The 16924-nt window shown below is 36.2% G+C and overlaps 1 protein-coding gene across 2 annotated transcripts in view; it reads right to left on the bottom strand.

Annotated features, from left to right (window-relative positions):
• The window catches only part of LOC120347676 (uncharacterized), a 42222-nt gene that overhangs the window by 24981 nt on the left and 317 nt on the right, over window positions 1-16924 (bottom strand). The window contains exons 1-2 of one of the 2 annotated variants that reach the window (XM_039417737.2): window positions 9079-9234; window positions 2398-3492 (exon numbers count right to left, since the gene is read on the bottom strand). The exons of the other annotated variant lie outside the window; for it this stretch is intronic. Of the exons in view, the coding sequence (XP_039273671.2) occupies window positions 2398-3492; window positions 9079-9133 (1150 nt within the window). The 5' untranslated portion in view covers window positions 9134-9234. Of the gene's footprint in view, window positions 1-2397; window positions 3493-9078; window positions 9235-16924 lie in introns of those variants that run through there. 2 annotated transcript variants of the gene reach the window in all.

The raw sequence follows: 16924 nt of genomic DNA, 5'->3' as shown, positions 1-16924 counted from the left end.
ATAAAAGCACTAAATGTGCATTGAAATGAACTTTTATACGATTATGACCTTTATCAAATCGAAGCATATTTTCCCTCCTATAATTCAATTTCGCTTGCATTAAAGTACACAATATGTTTGATAGTGGACGCATTTGAATTGTGTTCAATCCCTAGACAATTACTTCGGGTAGAAAGTACAGTCTGCGTACAAAGTGTTGCGACATATGCCACCCGCAATTTCGATTTTTAATTTGTAACCTATGACCTCCGTCACGGTTCATTTGAATGGAAGTCACGGATTAGCATCTCGTTCTGAAAACAAAGGTTTGCAGTTGTCGGTACATTGTTTTGATGTTGCATTAGCAGACGGCGAGTTACAAAAAATGCATCGGCAACTGCATAGATGCATGAGGTATGCCATAACGAGTCTGGCCATTGAAAAAGCACGCGTTGGCGCGAAGGATTGTTGGCAAATGGCGCAAGAGCTAATTTCTGATTGAAAAAGAACCAATACCTGATTAAGCCCAACCTGAACGCAGATTAGACTACGTATGAATTGCCAACTGGGGAACGTGTAGCCACAGTTGAACACAGAGTAAAATAAATAGTTTGAATCCCTTAAGACTCATAGGCATTGGCATTAGCAGGTCAAGCTTGCTAACTTTTTTATTCAACAAGGCATGTTACATATTTTATGTAAAGTTACGACAGATGATCTTTTGCGAAAACGAATATAAAGTTTAAATTCGACAAGGGGCAAGATAGGTCACGTATTATTCTATGGCGTCGCAAGGTTGCACACTAAGCTATCAATTACTAAAATATTTGTCTACTGCATGATTACAAATACAAAGTCTCCAGTTTGTATTCAAAATTGACAACGTCTTTCTCCTGATACAGGCAGCGAAAATTGCCAAAAAACACCCGCGGCAAAATTCACGGCAATGTAATTTAGTGGCAATGTAATCATATACTAAACACCGTACTTGTAGTGTCAACAAATATAAATAAAATGGCCTTCTGCAATTGTAAAGAACAATTGCTCCTTTGTACAAACATAAACTCACGTTTACGGATAATTGGCCTTCTAATGAAATACTAACTTTAGGCAAAAGTAAAAAAATATTTAGAAAATATTTTATATTTATAACAACATGGCTGTCATGTGCTCGAATGTGTCTAGCTATATTTTTAATCGCTTATTGAAAACCATAATATGTGGTTTATGAAAATACACGATTTAATTCATTCACAACACAGAAATGAGTTCATGGATATTACTGCTCATAGCGCGATCCAACTACAAACTGCGAAATCCCAACTGCATCAGATGAAGTATGTTTGTCTGTGTGCATTATTTTAAAAATAGGATGGAGGTCACAACACGGCTTTCTGGACTAGTTATCAGTCTGAAAACTTGAATTCATTTATACAAAATGTTGATAGTTTTCGAAGATTCATTTCCCGGGCGTGACAAAAAAATACATAAGCGAGCCTAAGAACGTCCGGTTGAAAATATTTACATCACATTATCTCCAGATTTATATTTTTAACAACTTTTGACACTTTATGCGTTATAGAATAATTTCGAAGTTGAAAAAAGACTTTTCTAGGTACTGAAATATTCAGTATGTCTGTGATTTAAATAATAGATATCGATTTGATGTAAAATCTTAACACGTAAAATCGAATGCAATAACGGCTGAATGAAAAATATGGAACAATTTACATTAGAACTTTCCTTGATTGGAAAGTTATCTTGATATACGCTCCATGATAATTATGATGACATTTCCGCAGAGGGTATTAAATTATTGTGTGAATTGGAAGTCGTTAGCGGTTTTAACCACATTTCTTAACTTGAAAGTAAAAGCCGACAATATTACGCACATGCGTATTACATCACTTACACTTAACTTTGTATAAGGTGAGAAAATGGCACCAACAAAATTATATCAAGACCACAAAACTATTTCTCTCTGTAATTCAGTTCCGATGAAATATGCCATTTTTTTTTTAAATTGTGTTTCTATATTTTATAGATATCTTTATGTAGGAACATTAACATGAAAACTCGATCTAATTTCACATAATTTCCTAATACCGTAAGTATGGAAAGTAATCAGTGCATGGAATGAGATCTATTTCCATTCGTCCATGCTTACTGCAACATGAAAGTAAATAACAAAATTGTGGTAAAATTAAAATGAAGTAGTCGGAGATAGTTTCTGATAAAATCTTAATTTTATATAAAGTGATTCAATATTAGCTCGTAAGTATCTTTGCAGACGACAGAACCGTTTTAGTCGACCAGGCTTTTGATACTCCCGGCTTGTTGCGAACAAATATTTACACAATAAATGATTCACATATCATGAATATGTGAAATGTATAAGAATCGCAAATGAGTACATACCGAATATACTTCTTGCCTTTTCCATTTCTGTGTTATTTCCAGAATCAATTACATCCACATTATCATTATGAACACAGCAATTTTGTTCCTGATTTAAATATTTGGGATCTATTTCTCCGCCATTATGATATTCTTCTTCCGTCCCGGCGGCTACAATTTTTCGCTCACTATCTGGTCCGATTTTGAGATCGATATCCTTGCGGTCTTTTTCGCTCGACTTGTCGTCGTTTCCTGAATTTTCGTTACGCTCTAATGCACTGGGCGACGACAACGAGTTTCCTTTTTCGTTTTTACGATTTTCCTCTGTGTTTTTAACGAGATCGCCGTAGTATGAAGTCTCAGGAATGTTATTGCTACTATTAGCGCCGTCGTTCCGGTCGACATTACCTGTGCGCACCCTAAGGCTATCATCAGGTATTTTGTCATCCGATGTTGTAATAACTTTTTCGTCGCCGTCTCTCGCTTCTTCGGCATTTAGTTGGTTATTACTGTTATTGTTTGAATTTTGGAATTTTTCTTCGTCAGAACTGTAGTACTCGCCACTGCTCCCGTTACTTCCCTCTTCCGCACCTAGGAGGTCATAGTTCACATACTCGATATACAAGCCCCGATCAAAAGACGAGCTTTTCAATTTTTCGTCAATTTCTTCAGCGTTATTAGGATCGTACTCTTTTTCTTCGACGCCAGCTATCTCATTTCCCAAATCGTGATCGATTACGGGCCCGCTATTTTCGATCGATTTTCCATATCTTTCCAACGTATTACAAGGACTTTCCATGATTGCTGACTCCAAGTAACCTGTCAAATTCGAGCAATCTTCTGGAAAGTCTTCGAGGGATTTGTAATCTTCGTCATCGGATTTAATTATTTCGTCATTATCAATTAATTCATCATTGGAGCTGAGTTCCCTAGGGAAATCCTCCAATTTGAGTTCTTGCGACCCAGCAGGTTCGTTTCCGACCTCAACAAGCTTTTCAGAGTTTTTAATCGGATTTGATGAATCTCCCGCAGTGGTTCCGCCTACTTTTCCTAATTGCTGGCGGATTTTTCCAAGCTTTGAAATTTTCTCACTTTTATTCCGCCCTTTATCGCCACCTGCCGCAAGTTAAGGAGATGATACACACTTCAGAAGTGTTAACAAATAACAACCACACAATTACCTTTCTACACAACAATTAAATATTACTTCGAGAATATTCCAAAGCATATAATCACACCGAAATCGCCGAAGCCAGTTTTGCCAGTAAATAGCCGTTTCGAATTATAATCTAAGTTCACAAACTTCATTTCCAAATTTAAGCCTTCAAAAAAATTGGAAAGACCGCAAAAATAAACTTGACCTTAGACCGTTCTAACCAGAATATCTATAAGCCGAAAATTTTTCGAGCACAGAACTTGCAAACCACAGATCTTTTTAAGACTGAAGTAAATAAATAAACAAACAGCAAGATATGGGCGAAATAATGCGACAATATTTACGCCAGGGTCTAATTAAATTACAAAATTCGGAAAGGGTCGGTAAATAATAAAAGGGGATAAGACAAAAATACTGCGTTATATCCGTTTCAAAAAGATCTAGATTATCAAATTTTAGTAAATCGGTCAACAAATCACAAAATCCAACTGAACGTCCAAGCAATTATGGAGTTTAAGATTGTGTAATTTTACTAGCAGAGGGATGACTTAGATGCAATTCAATAAGTCGTTGGATTGTATTCTGATCAATATTACTCTAAACTCAAACAAATAACTAGAAATGTTTTCGAAATATTCAACTATGGCGATGGCGATAAACGGTATATTGTTGAGGCGGTGTTGTCGTCGACGTTTTGTCCTGTTCGAGTCATTTCAATTGAATAGTGGGAGATGTTTTTACAACACTGAACAATAGAAGGTTTTCGTTCAATCGAAATCAGATACATGAAAAGGTCAACAAGACTCGCGAGATCATAAACAATAGGCCAGTTATGAAGAAACCGACAAAATATAACGATTTGATGGCGGGATATCAGAATAACGAAACGCTGAATATTCCAAAGTATTTTGCCAACATGGCGTGGTATGCAAATAAGCAGTTCTAATATTGCGGATCCGTACTAGTCGAGAGACACAATTTCGAAGCCCGCACAACCAGTACACGACGAGTAATGTCTAGAAACCACAAAAAAAAAGTTTCCCCTTTCGTTGGATGATGAAAACATTCACAATTTTATGACGCAGTGACATTATTCTTACTCAATCGATCAATACTAGGGATAATTTTTGACAAAATACCGCTCTTGTCTGGAAAGGCAAACACTTCAAATCAGACATTGATTTTTTTAAGAATAGTTCGCTAAGGAAAACCGCACTCATGTCGACTGAAAACGACTTTAAGTGAAACTGTCACCCATATATTGATTTCCATTCATTACATGAGAGATACTATAACCATAGCTAAAAATAGTTCATAGGAACGCGTGGCTTTCAAAAATGACTTCTCAGTCAATTTAAATGATGTGTCGCGTTTAAAAATGACTATTTGATGCATTTAAATGACGTACCAATGTCAACAAGGTAATAGATTCAGCAATAAATGCAACATTTTTGCAAACGCAGTTAATCGCAATGAAATTTTACGATGGGAACCTAGCGTTTCGTTCTCTGATACAGTCATTTCATGAGTGATGATTTATGTTTATACATCTCATCGCTCAAATGAGTTAATTAGTTATGTAAGTCATTTTTACAGCCTAATGATGAATCCCAACTTTGCGCGAACAAGAGACGGTTTGTTGTTGAGGGACGGTCAACCGTGAAATGACCAATTCCAAAAACAGGATCGTCATAATTTACGAAGCCATAGAAATCACATCGGCATTAATTAGTACAAATGGCATCAACAAAGCTTCCTGCAATTTCAATCTCATTTATACACCCATCCCTAAATCACGGATATACCCCTGATACATATAGGACAAGAAATAATCACATTTGCTTCTACGAAGCAGGGGGAAAATTTTTCTTCTAACTAACGCCACACTGAGTCCAACTTGTGTATATCGCCTGCCTAAAGTGCGGTTTTTGTTACTTCATATGGGTGATTCTAATGCCTAATTTTACCTTTGACGAATTCTTATGATATTAATAGAAAAACGATAAAACAAAACGGCGTTTTACATAAACCAATATTAAAATTCTCATTTCTCCAGGGATGCACATGCCACCAGCACTATTACTTTTCCAATATAATCGCCCATCGCAACTTATGGAACTTGGTGATTTAAAATTTAAATCGATCGTTGACCGGATTAATTGTATGTGACAAACATGTCACACGTCCAAACAGAAATTGAATTTTGTTGACCAAATAGACTGTAGGATTAAGATCCCGCTCAATACTAATAGTATTTCATAGCGCTCAACGCAGCATGGAAATAGATTAAACCTAAAACTGCAGAAAATGGTTAATTATCATGAAAGGAGAATGAGTGTACAAGTAACTAGGCCTATTTATGCTTTGTGGGCAGATTTTTCTGAATTTGTGTGCACGAATTATTGAGCCTTCATACACGTTTTTCCGCACGTTCAAAATAGCCATTTTCTCACACATTTATACCGGTAACCGACACCACAGACCATATGCTTGCCATTGCGATTTTCACTATTTCTTCTATCTATGTCATTTTAGTTTTATGATGATGCATTCATTGCTTCATTGGCGTGTGGATTTTAAAGCCCATATATGTTGCGAATAGATATTCTCTATTTTTCGCCGTCTAAAATAAATTTATCCCGCATAACCCATACCGGCAAGCAAGAGCCGATAAAAAATGTAAGATCGCAGTTTTCATCATTTCCTAGATTGCGGCCTAATTAGTTTTGTGAAACATCATTTATTGCTTTATAAGAGTGTGTGAGAACTTAAAGTAAACATATACCACAAGAATGGCAGGCTGTCGAGTTTGAAGATTATACTCCCGTGGATCAACACCAACTCTGCTTGTCCTTGATAAGGTCACATGAATGTCAAATTAATTGAAAAAATAAAATGCACGAGGATAATTATAACAGATTAGCTGAATGAAATCCACAAGCTTATGTCGGGGACACTCTCCAGTTGGAAATTATTTAATGAGAAAACGCCGCTTGAAATAATTAATCCAACCAGATTAATTTAATATGCATCTGGATCAAGTGGTGTACGAGATGGATTATAATAAAATAGAAACTTGTATTAAAAATTACAATACATTTGAAATTACGTGGGCAAAATTTGCTGCAAAAACTTTTTAATTGTAATCGTTTAGTCCAGTACCACTTTAACAGTTAATCACGATTCCGCACAAATGTTTAAAAAATTGTAAACGCAAATTCAAGTTGTCGTCATTTGCACAATTTATAAGACAAGGTACAATTTTCCTGTCAAAACCTAAACTCTTTTCACACTACAAAGTGATGATTAACTTCGTTTGACTTGTGCCCGAATGTTCTAATTGGTGCTATATCAGTCGTTTCTTATTTGTTCTCGTGTATACAAGATGGCAAAACACTGCAAGAGAAACTATCGCCAATTTGAATGTCATACGCCGAGCGCCGAGTGGGATCAGGTTTTGAAATCAGTCTAATTCTCAAAAACTCTTTTCGTCACTATCATATTTATTATTCTGCGGCAAAATGATGTAAAAGGCGCTCCAGATGCACATGGAAATTGTTGTAAAACGAGTGACTTAACCAACATTTTGCAAAAATTTTTAAATCGTAAGCGAGACATGTAAACATATGTCTGGACTTTCAAGCATAGAGAAAATATGAATTCCACGACAGCATATTTTCTGACGCACGCATGTGGCTAAAAACACCTTATTACGGTCGTTAACCCCATTTTGCGCGTTCCATTGACTTCATGTGACGTCTACAATTTTTATTGGAATTCAAAAAGCTGCTGTTTACTCTCACTGGTATGACCGAGTCATGTTTGCTATTTTAACCTATATCGTCATGTACGTGATAGAAGATAGAGCATGCCCACCAACGAGGTTATACAGATTTCCAGGCAACTTGTCTAACCTTGTTCCTAATACACTTCGAAATCGTGTAAAAACTAAAAAGTTCTGTTTAATCTATATTATGTATGTGGAATGTGATACTCTAGATACGAACAATTATACTTTGTAATCGACAAACGATAATATGTATATTTTGAACGCGGAATTGATACCGAAACTACACATTTTTATGAAAAGTTTTTTATTAACGTATAGGTGTAATGCATGCTGATGAAATACTGTTGTGATATATTTTTCTAGGACTCAAGCACCAGCAAAATATTGTTTCATTTGTTTTCATGGAAATTATTACACACGTAATTTCAAAAGTGTGAAATATACTAGGTTGAGTGCTCGACAAGAATATCAATTATTCTCTTGACTTTGATAAGCCCGTATTGCACTTGCTGGTTTTGTACTTCACTCTTTATGGGGAAATACGCCCCAGGGAACCAGTAATTAGCAACCAACTTTGTTGTTTATAACTCTAATCATGTTAAATAGCTTTATTGCGAAAACGCGTGTTGTTCTATGAATTTATGACGTCGTAATCAATAATCGGCACTACGCTATTCACAGACAACAATAGTGTACTTTCTACGTAATAATGGAAACTATTTTTCCAATCTGGGCGGCTCGTGACTTGCATGCACCGATAATTCGAATGTCGGTAGAACAGAAGACCACAATTTATTCGAGATTTGGGCCTCCATGGTGCGAATTATCAATTGGGCGAAAATCATTCGAGTGTGGAGCCTTTTGACAACTTGCAGGTGAACCAAACAATTTCTAACCGTGAGAATGTTTTTGACAAATGGTCGAATTTCCATGTCACTGAGTATTGTAGGGCTTTCCAACATAACCAAATAAATGTGACCCCATGAAAAAACAATCCTTGAATTAGAAGCGGACAAGCAAGACATTTCCAGACAACTATACCGTATACATCGGAATAAAAGCGAAAACAATAACAAACACCGGGGTGAATACTTCCAAATATATACCTCCCTTTTTAACGCTTGGCACATACATACCGCTAAATTCATAAGCCGAAGTTGAAAAATACATCCAAAAAAGTCCCGTCTGGTACACCCTATAGCTGGAATGAATTTCTAACAATCGGTGAAAAGAACGCAGAAAAATCCATACAATACGGTATATACAGTATACCCAAATAAATGCGACAACAGTACGTAATGCAAGGGTGAGTACTTCCAAATATATTGCTCCTTATATTTAGCGCAACTAATCGATCTGATGCTCTATTCACAAGCCCAAGTTGGAAGATGGCTAAACAGACCCAATTTGATATATACTATGTCTGGAATGACTTTCTGACGATCGGTGACCGAATAAAGTAGAAAATTTCATAACCGTTGCGCGATACAGTTTGGCAAAACTGGCACTGGCGATTTCCAGCGAAAATAGGCTATTCCCATCTCAAACAATGTAGGCTACTACAACGTTACTCCCAATAAAACGCTAACTTAAACAATTGGAATATACCAGGCTGCTGAATGAAACAACTCTAGAAGCAAGCCGAGACTGATAAAAATTGTTATTTCAGTAAATACCAACCAGCGCACATCAACTATTAAAATTACACGCCCGACTCTGTTCAAGCCCAATTACAAATAATATAAATAGAACAAACCGTCTGAAGTCTGTTGCGTATCCTTTGATAAAAATTTACGTAAGCTCCAGGGCATTGTGTCAAAAACAGAGTGATGTCATGCTAGGTGTAAGATGAATAGATCCAGTCAGACTAAAAACTATTATGTATAGTACTCTAACATAAAAACAACAAACGATTTTTAAAACATAGCTTAAGTACCCGCTGTCACCGTCCATACGTACAATGACAAATTTTTACGCGGTATTGCGTAACGCAGATTTGCGTGGGGTACGTAAATTTCGCCATACATAGATATAGACGCCGTAGATAGTAAAAGTACCGGCTAACAGAAAATACTACAAATTAATACTCCATATCATTCAAGTGCCTAACATGTTCTAAACTTCCAACTTTTCTAGCGTGAACAACTATTGAACAGGTTCTTGTTTGGTCTAAAACTCTTAGGTCATAACATTTTCTCTTACACTTTGCGATCTTAGTCTGCGCTGGTCTATATCTGTGAGATTACTTTCGCTGATGTTTGGTCGAAAACTGAGGTCCAATAGGCGCATAAATAAATAACCGATATGAATATTTAACGTCCGGTTGTCAGGAACTTTAACTTAAACATACAAATTCATAACTAGCTACCGTTTAAGTCGTATTTCGCTAAGTCCAATCTCCTCAGGCGTAATAACAAACTCTAAAACCTACAATTTTGCTGTCTAATAACCAGTCTATCGGAAAACTCATAACGAAACGCTAGCTGAGTCGATACCTCTTGACATTTATTCTGACGCGAGCCTATGCTTATGCTGCTAGGTATAGCGCTGTTCAAGAGATGAGTACACAAACCATCCCTTGTTTAATCACGGAAAAGCTAATATGAAGGGTCCACATACATCGTCGACTTTATCACGAGCGTCCATATACGTGAATGAATGCAATGTATGGGAATCCAAGGCTTCAATAAATCTGACTTCAGCGATAGAACGACGAAGATTCGTGCCGCTCGGCTGCGCACACACAGACAGTGAAAGATAAGTGCTGCCTTTTGAAAAAGACTTTATCGTACGATTTCACCAATCGTAATCCGCTCTTAATGACCAAAGTCCCGTCCGTTCTGCTTTGATTGAAAACGCTGTAAAAGTGAAGTAGCGATCGTCCGAAAGCACTTGACAGTGGTGTCGTCTGTTCCAAGGTACAACAAAATGCGGCTAAATTAACTGAATATTTAAGTAGAGTAATGTAACATCGTGGGCAATGTGGAAAGTAGGCCATATAAAAATGATGGCGCTTACGTACGTACATCCATCGATGGTTTATTATTTTTTAAATGGCCTAAAAACTAAAGAATACAACAGGGTATACACAGTAAATTCCCTATAAGAGTTTGGGCATATTCACAGTAATTTCTATAGCGTTCGCAGAGAAACTTACAAGTCACTTCTACGGGTATGGAAACAACCGGGGTTGACGATGATAGACTTGATACAAAGGAGAAATGCCTTTGTGTTTCGAATGAAGAAAAGTCGCCTACTTCTATAGATCATTAATAGGATTTTTGTTAATGAAAGTCGGAAAAAAGAGTTTTCGTAGGAATGTACGGACGACTACAAAATGAACGACGGTTGTTCACGATCCAGCAAATTGATGGCAGGGGTGAATATTCTGCAGAAGTTACACTGGACGATATGCATGAAAAAGTTTGCACGATTTGAATTTGGCGAATCTTTTGTACAAGTTTTTCTCGAATCTCACATTTTTGCAATAGTGGCGGGGCTTTGTACAAAAGATATGAATTTGGATGCTACAAAGCTTCATTATCATAATATTGTTCATCAATCTTTATAATGGAGAAAATACAGTCTGGAGTAAAATTATGCATAAGAAACAATGACCGTCTTATTTTCCTCGCTCATTTGCACGAAGTCAACTACGGTGCGAACTCCATATTAAGTTACCATTTTGGCGGACGAAGTAGCTTAATCCCCAATGACCAACTGACTGGTGTAAACAAGGCTTGGATGAAATCCATGATTGTGCGAGCTTGTGGACTCGAGGGACTCTCCTACATATAATAAATATGACTAGTATTTAAAGGTTAGGGCTTCGTCGCGTCCAGAACCGGGAAGCAGACCTCAAACGTACAGTTACTTGTAAACGTGGAATATGATAGTTTACGACTACAATCGAAATAAAAGATTCCTCGTATCAGTCATCCATATCTAAACACGGAGATTTTGTACAACCATATAGAGCCGATTGCATTAATTCTAAATTACGCACGAGTAATTTGTGATTTACTAGAATTTGTTTCAAGAAGAGGTTTTCTCTTCAAAACGCGGCCCAAATTTTCCGCTTGTCAAATTCGTATATATGACACATTGTACACTCCAATGCTGAATTCTTTACGTAAAACCCACAGCAGTCTGAAATATCGATTTCAAGATCGATTTATCGCGGCATATCAGCGTGCGCGGTTGCAGGGCTTATGCCAAGGGCAGTTGGTGGCTACGTTCTCGACTTAATACGTTCCCATCAAGAGGGCAATAAGCATAACGACCCCAAACAAAAGTGGGATAAACTTTAAAAGTCAACAAGGTTTGTGAAACCGCATATTTATTGTTTATACTTTTGCAATTTTACATGCAAACATACTGAGCACTAAAATCTATTTTAAACTCAGGCAAAATATCAATGTGGCAACCATCGAAAATCAACTTTAACCTATGTCATAACTGTACATGTGCTTGGGCAAACGAGATTGTTGCCACAAAGTAACGTACAAAATTCCCTTAGCACCTGCATAAATGTCAATATATATATTAACAAAAGAAAACAAAAGTGCCAAAAATTAATGCACCATTCAATTTGTCATATTTCGCTATCGGCGCGAGTCCGTGAAGTGCAAAAATTGACTTTCGAATACAGTTGTACGGGAAAATCTTTTCCGGTCTGCTGATTTGAGTCTTGAGGACGAATGGGATTGCGTAGTAGAAATTATTCGGCATATATATGTAACTTTATGTCAATTATGGTAAACTTGATCGACAATGCATATGGTTTTCACAAATGATACAAAACAACGATGACTATGAACTACTAACAGTTGCCCATATACTTACTATACACGTGATTCGAGATGTAGTAATGTGTTGAGATTAAATTACTTCTTGATTCGGGTATATTTATGCATTTTTATATTAATTTCCCGCTTACAAAATGACGTCTAATACAGGAAAGAGAATATCCATAAATAATTAGATGTATCACCTGGCTTGATAAGTTACGAAACTGGTGGTAATTGGCCATTGAATCATTTATGATATTGAACGAACTATTACTGAAATACCTTACCTGACGCAGCCGTAATAAAAAACGACATAATTTCAGCACAATTATATAGCAATGTGGCAAGAAATTTATTGAAAAACAACTCATCCTGTAAGACATTCTGAAAATATGATATTTTAATTATTTTTCTAAAGTTATTTATATTTCAAAGTATATAGCACTTACAAGCATGTGTGATTCAAATTTAGATATTTATTTTCATCGTGCAAAACTAATATACAATATCGTATAAAATAAATGAAATGCATGTAAGAGATCACAAACTGCTTGTTGCAGTTGGCGAGGGGTTGTAAAGACTCCAAGAGTCATCTAGTCAACGACACCTTGCAGCTGAATTAAAGCAGCAAATGTAGCAACAACTCAATATTAAACATTTACGTAATCAAACAAGATCATTTAAAGGAAGAACAACAAAAATTTAAAACACTCTACTATGTCAAAAATGAAGATGATCGATTAAAACGATGATCTTATAAAGTAACCTAAACCAGTAAGAATATTAGTCATAGTGAACATCATTAATAATATCACCATTTGAATAATTTAACAACATAAAACGTTTCATCAAAGAATGCATAAAACAAGCCAGAAATGCTGTCGCACAAATTGCATAAAATACATTAAACAAAAATGGAAATATTTGACAGCCTAAGATCGCAAATAATATTCAAATGTCACAGATACAAACAAAACGCTCCCATAAAATTTTTGAGAGGTTACTTGAGTGGTTTATGGTTTACTCTATCCAATAACCTTTACAAACAAATCCAAAAATTCCAACACACCCTCGCATTAGTTGGAGTACAAAATATAACCGGTACCGCTAAGCGGGCATGGGAAAGAGTAAACAATCTTTCATTTAGCAGTTCTTTAATATTTAATGTTTATTTAGAATATTGTTCGTTTTTTGGTGGCAATCTAAGAATTTCACCAGCCGAACAAGTCTCTACTAGCTCAACCATTCCACCGATGCGTAAAAACTTCTATTTTTAAAAGTATGGGAATAATTATTTGCCTGCCACATTTGTTAAAATATGGGTAAGGCCGTGGGCATGAGGAAAAGCTAAGATCTGTGACTTGTAATGTCAGCATATTCAGGTCCAACACTTTAAACCAGTCGTTTCCAAAGTTGATTGACCGGGGGCCAAAATTATTCGCAGGCGGGAGAGGGGTGCGTCCGCAATAGGCCGATGCCGGTACGTATAATTAAGATACCGGTATCATTGAATTTTTACGAATATACACGTTTTTAAACTGTGATAATGACGTAACACTTGGCGGTATCAAGAACGCAAAAAGGTAAAAACATAAAGTGTTAAACTATTTCGCATAAGTTCGGTCGGCCATATTAAATCGTTACGCGGGCCGTAATTGGCCCACGGTTTGGGAACCACTGCTTTAAACAATCATAGCACCCACATGCTCGAATAACTTCAATAAAACAAACTAGAATCTAGATGAAACAGTTGACCCTGAGATTTTATCACATCACGACCAATTTCTCACGGAACATCTTATCAACCGCAGAATCAAACAATTTCTGAGAGATTACTACTTGTTATTTTCAGAATTTAATTTCAGTTGTTGGATAAACATATACAGATTCTCGCAACGCTTGATTGTGGATAAATTCTAAAACGTGTGATATAATTGTCGATCATTTTGATTGATGTACGATTAATTGATATATTATATACTTTCAAAAGTTTGCTTCTAAAAATAATATACTAAGATCACAAACTGATATGTTTGTACAGACCAATGTACGACCAATGTCGTTCATACATCCACAAGTCTTCAATTTGAAGCGTTTGGTGACTCGTTAGCGCCCTCATACCCTTTTCGCAAACTCCCGTGAAGTCAAAGTTTATCTGCGCAAATCCATCTGCAGCATAACCAAAATCCGCCGCTTTTGATGTGAGCATTTATCGCCAATACTTACACTCTTAAAAAACGGCGTTGTGAAAAATACAAAATCTAAACTTCGTAGCTTAAAAAAACTTGAAACGTGTTTTCCAAACCAATTTTACGGTCGACGGCGCGTATCTCCCTACGTGACTTGACGGGGGTTGGGAAGATTATTATAAGATATATAGAGTGTCAAGTAACAGCTAGCTAATAATATTTAGTTTTCCTTATACTCTATTATGATTAAGTTTTCCTAATCCCAAAATCCGACTTGGAAAAGTTGAACATTATTATAAAAAAGGTGAAATTGCTAAATGATAATCAGGTCTGTTAAATCAGCACAAGATTCCACACCGTTCTTCGGAGAAACCAAAAGACTGACCGTGGCTCATAATCATTTCAGTATCTGACCCAACTCGACGGAATTTAACCACAAAACGCGCTTGTTTGCTAGCTTCAATACGTTAGATTGGAAAGTTTGAATCCATGTTTGAGAATTCTAAAATTTCGATTTAGGCTTCTGGAAGTTCAAAACGTTGAGGCCCGCAAGGGCGACAACCTTGGACCACTCTTGGTATATATCTATAGTAAATTAGTAAGCCATTGAACAAATATATATATATATATCCGTAAAGGCAACTTGAAAGCGTAAATGCTTCAAGTCACAGTCACACAGATATGAACATTCGCTATTCCTTGAACCGTCCTATTAATTAAACCTCAAAGAGGCAGTTGACAACGGTTCGTCGCTTTGCGCTCAAATTTATCCTACCGTAACTAAGTTGTTAAAATAGTACATCCACTGATTATAGTCGAAAAAATCAAGCTTCGCCACTCACAAAACTCTTTATTCAAAAATTTTATTTTCATGGTTTATGGGACAACGCCATGATCTACGTTGTCGAAAAATATGTGACAAATATTCGCTGCATTCATAGATTTATCCCTCTTAAAAACAGTGCGATTAGCCGGCTATGTTTGTTTTTATAAATTCTTCCTGTCAATGTGACACAACGTCGATGCTGAAATACATTTCTTGTCCCCATGGTTCAATTAGAATATTAGCTGTCATTTTTTTGAAAGTTTGATGACAATTTTGAAGAAATATTGACGAAAAATGTCAGCCATGTTCCGTCGGGTTAAAAGAGGACATATTGAACAAGTTGATACCGACTGCCGCATCCGCCTTCCCCTACATCAAGATAGAATAACATTAACCATTTTCTAAGATTATCTCGAGGTATAAGAAAATATTGCTATTCAAAATTTGGTTTAAATCATAACTGGACCTGGGCGGGTAATCGGCAGTACGTTGGAAAGATATCAACTCAGTATTAATCAATACGAATTTTACAATAACGTTCAAGGACCCTCATCTCACAATGTGAAGAATTGTGTAATAATCCCATACAGGATATCCATTATAGTGTGCTTATACATTTCATCAACTTGTACATATTAATGTAGCAAGATACTGTATTCTCCACTATGTACGGTTTTATATACACACAGTATATCTTCGAATCGTTTTCGAAACAAAACTAAGAAAACATATATATTTATGTATACCAAACGGAGAAGTCAGTTTGAACTTGCTGATTGATGACTTTATTTACGGGATAACTCAACCAAAACAGCGGCGGAATTCACGCGATAATATTGGGAGTGTTGGTTAGAAATTAATTTCCGAAAAAAATTGATCAAGTATGGCAGGCGAACTTGCACAGAAACCCATGCTTGACCGAGTCAATGACTCAATATATTCGACTTCGGTGAAATTTTAAATGTGGGTGGCGTGATATGTGAAACGATACACCTGAACAAATTAAGATTCATCACTTCTAATAACAAGCAGAAACATCACAGCGTTTACTGGTAATTTAATATGTAATTTTAAGCAATTCTCTTCTAAACGCGTATATAGATAGAGCAAATGAATTTGAACACATAGAAATCACCACACTAGAAAGTTGATGCTTGAAATTTAAAGTTTTTTTGTGTTGCTGAAATTTTTGAACTTCCTGAAAAAGTTGAGATAATCCGTAACTTATTTTACACAGCTGTTCTCTCTTGCTTAAACTCTACAGATTAACATGAGAGATTTCTAGTGATTGTCCGATATCTGTCGACAGTTTTAAGCTAAAAATAGAACACCTTCGCTCAAATTGGGCGGAAAATTAAATTCGGAAGAACTACTGAAGAACTTAAGCAATTCAAAATTTTTTAGCGTAACACTAAACTTCGCACTGCCGGGCATGAAATAGCTACTAAAACACATGCCGTACATCGCTGATCAAATTTTTTGGCAAAATATAAACCATGATCCTATTACGTGTGATATGAAATGTTACCAGACAAATTATTTACATATTTCTAAAACGATGTGAACGACAGTGTGCTCCCTGCAACGGTGGTATGTGTGTAATGTCACTAGTTTTAAATAGCCTTTTACATTTTTGAGCCAAAACTCTAAATTAAAAATCAAACTTTATCCAAATAAAATTAGTTGATCCTGAATGTTTAATAAACGACGGGGGATAAACGTAGTAGTATCGCACCGACCCAACTTCACTACCAATATTGTAGAAAGCACGGCATGGAAAACTTACCCGTTTTACAG

This window comes from Styela clava, chromosome 11, assembly GCF_964204865.1.
Source record: "Styela clava chromosome 11, kaStyClav1.hap1.2, whole genome shotgun sequence".
NCBI classification, from domain to species: domain Eukaryota; kingdom Metazoa; phylum Chordata; class Ascidiacea; order Stolidobranchia; family Styelidae; genus Styela; species Styela clava.
This window is presented reverse-complemented; position numbering and strand designations above follow the sequence as displayed.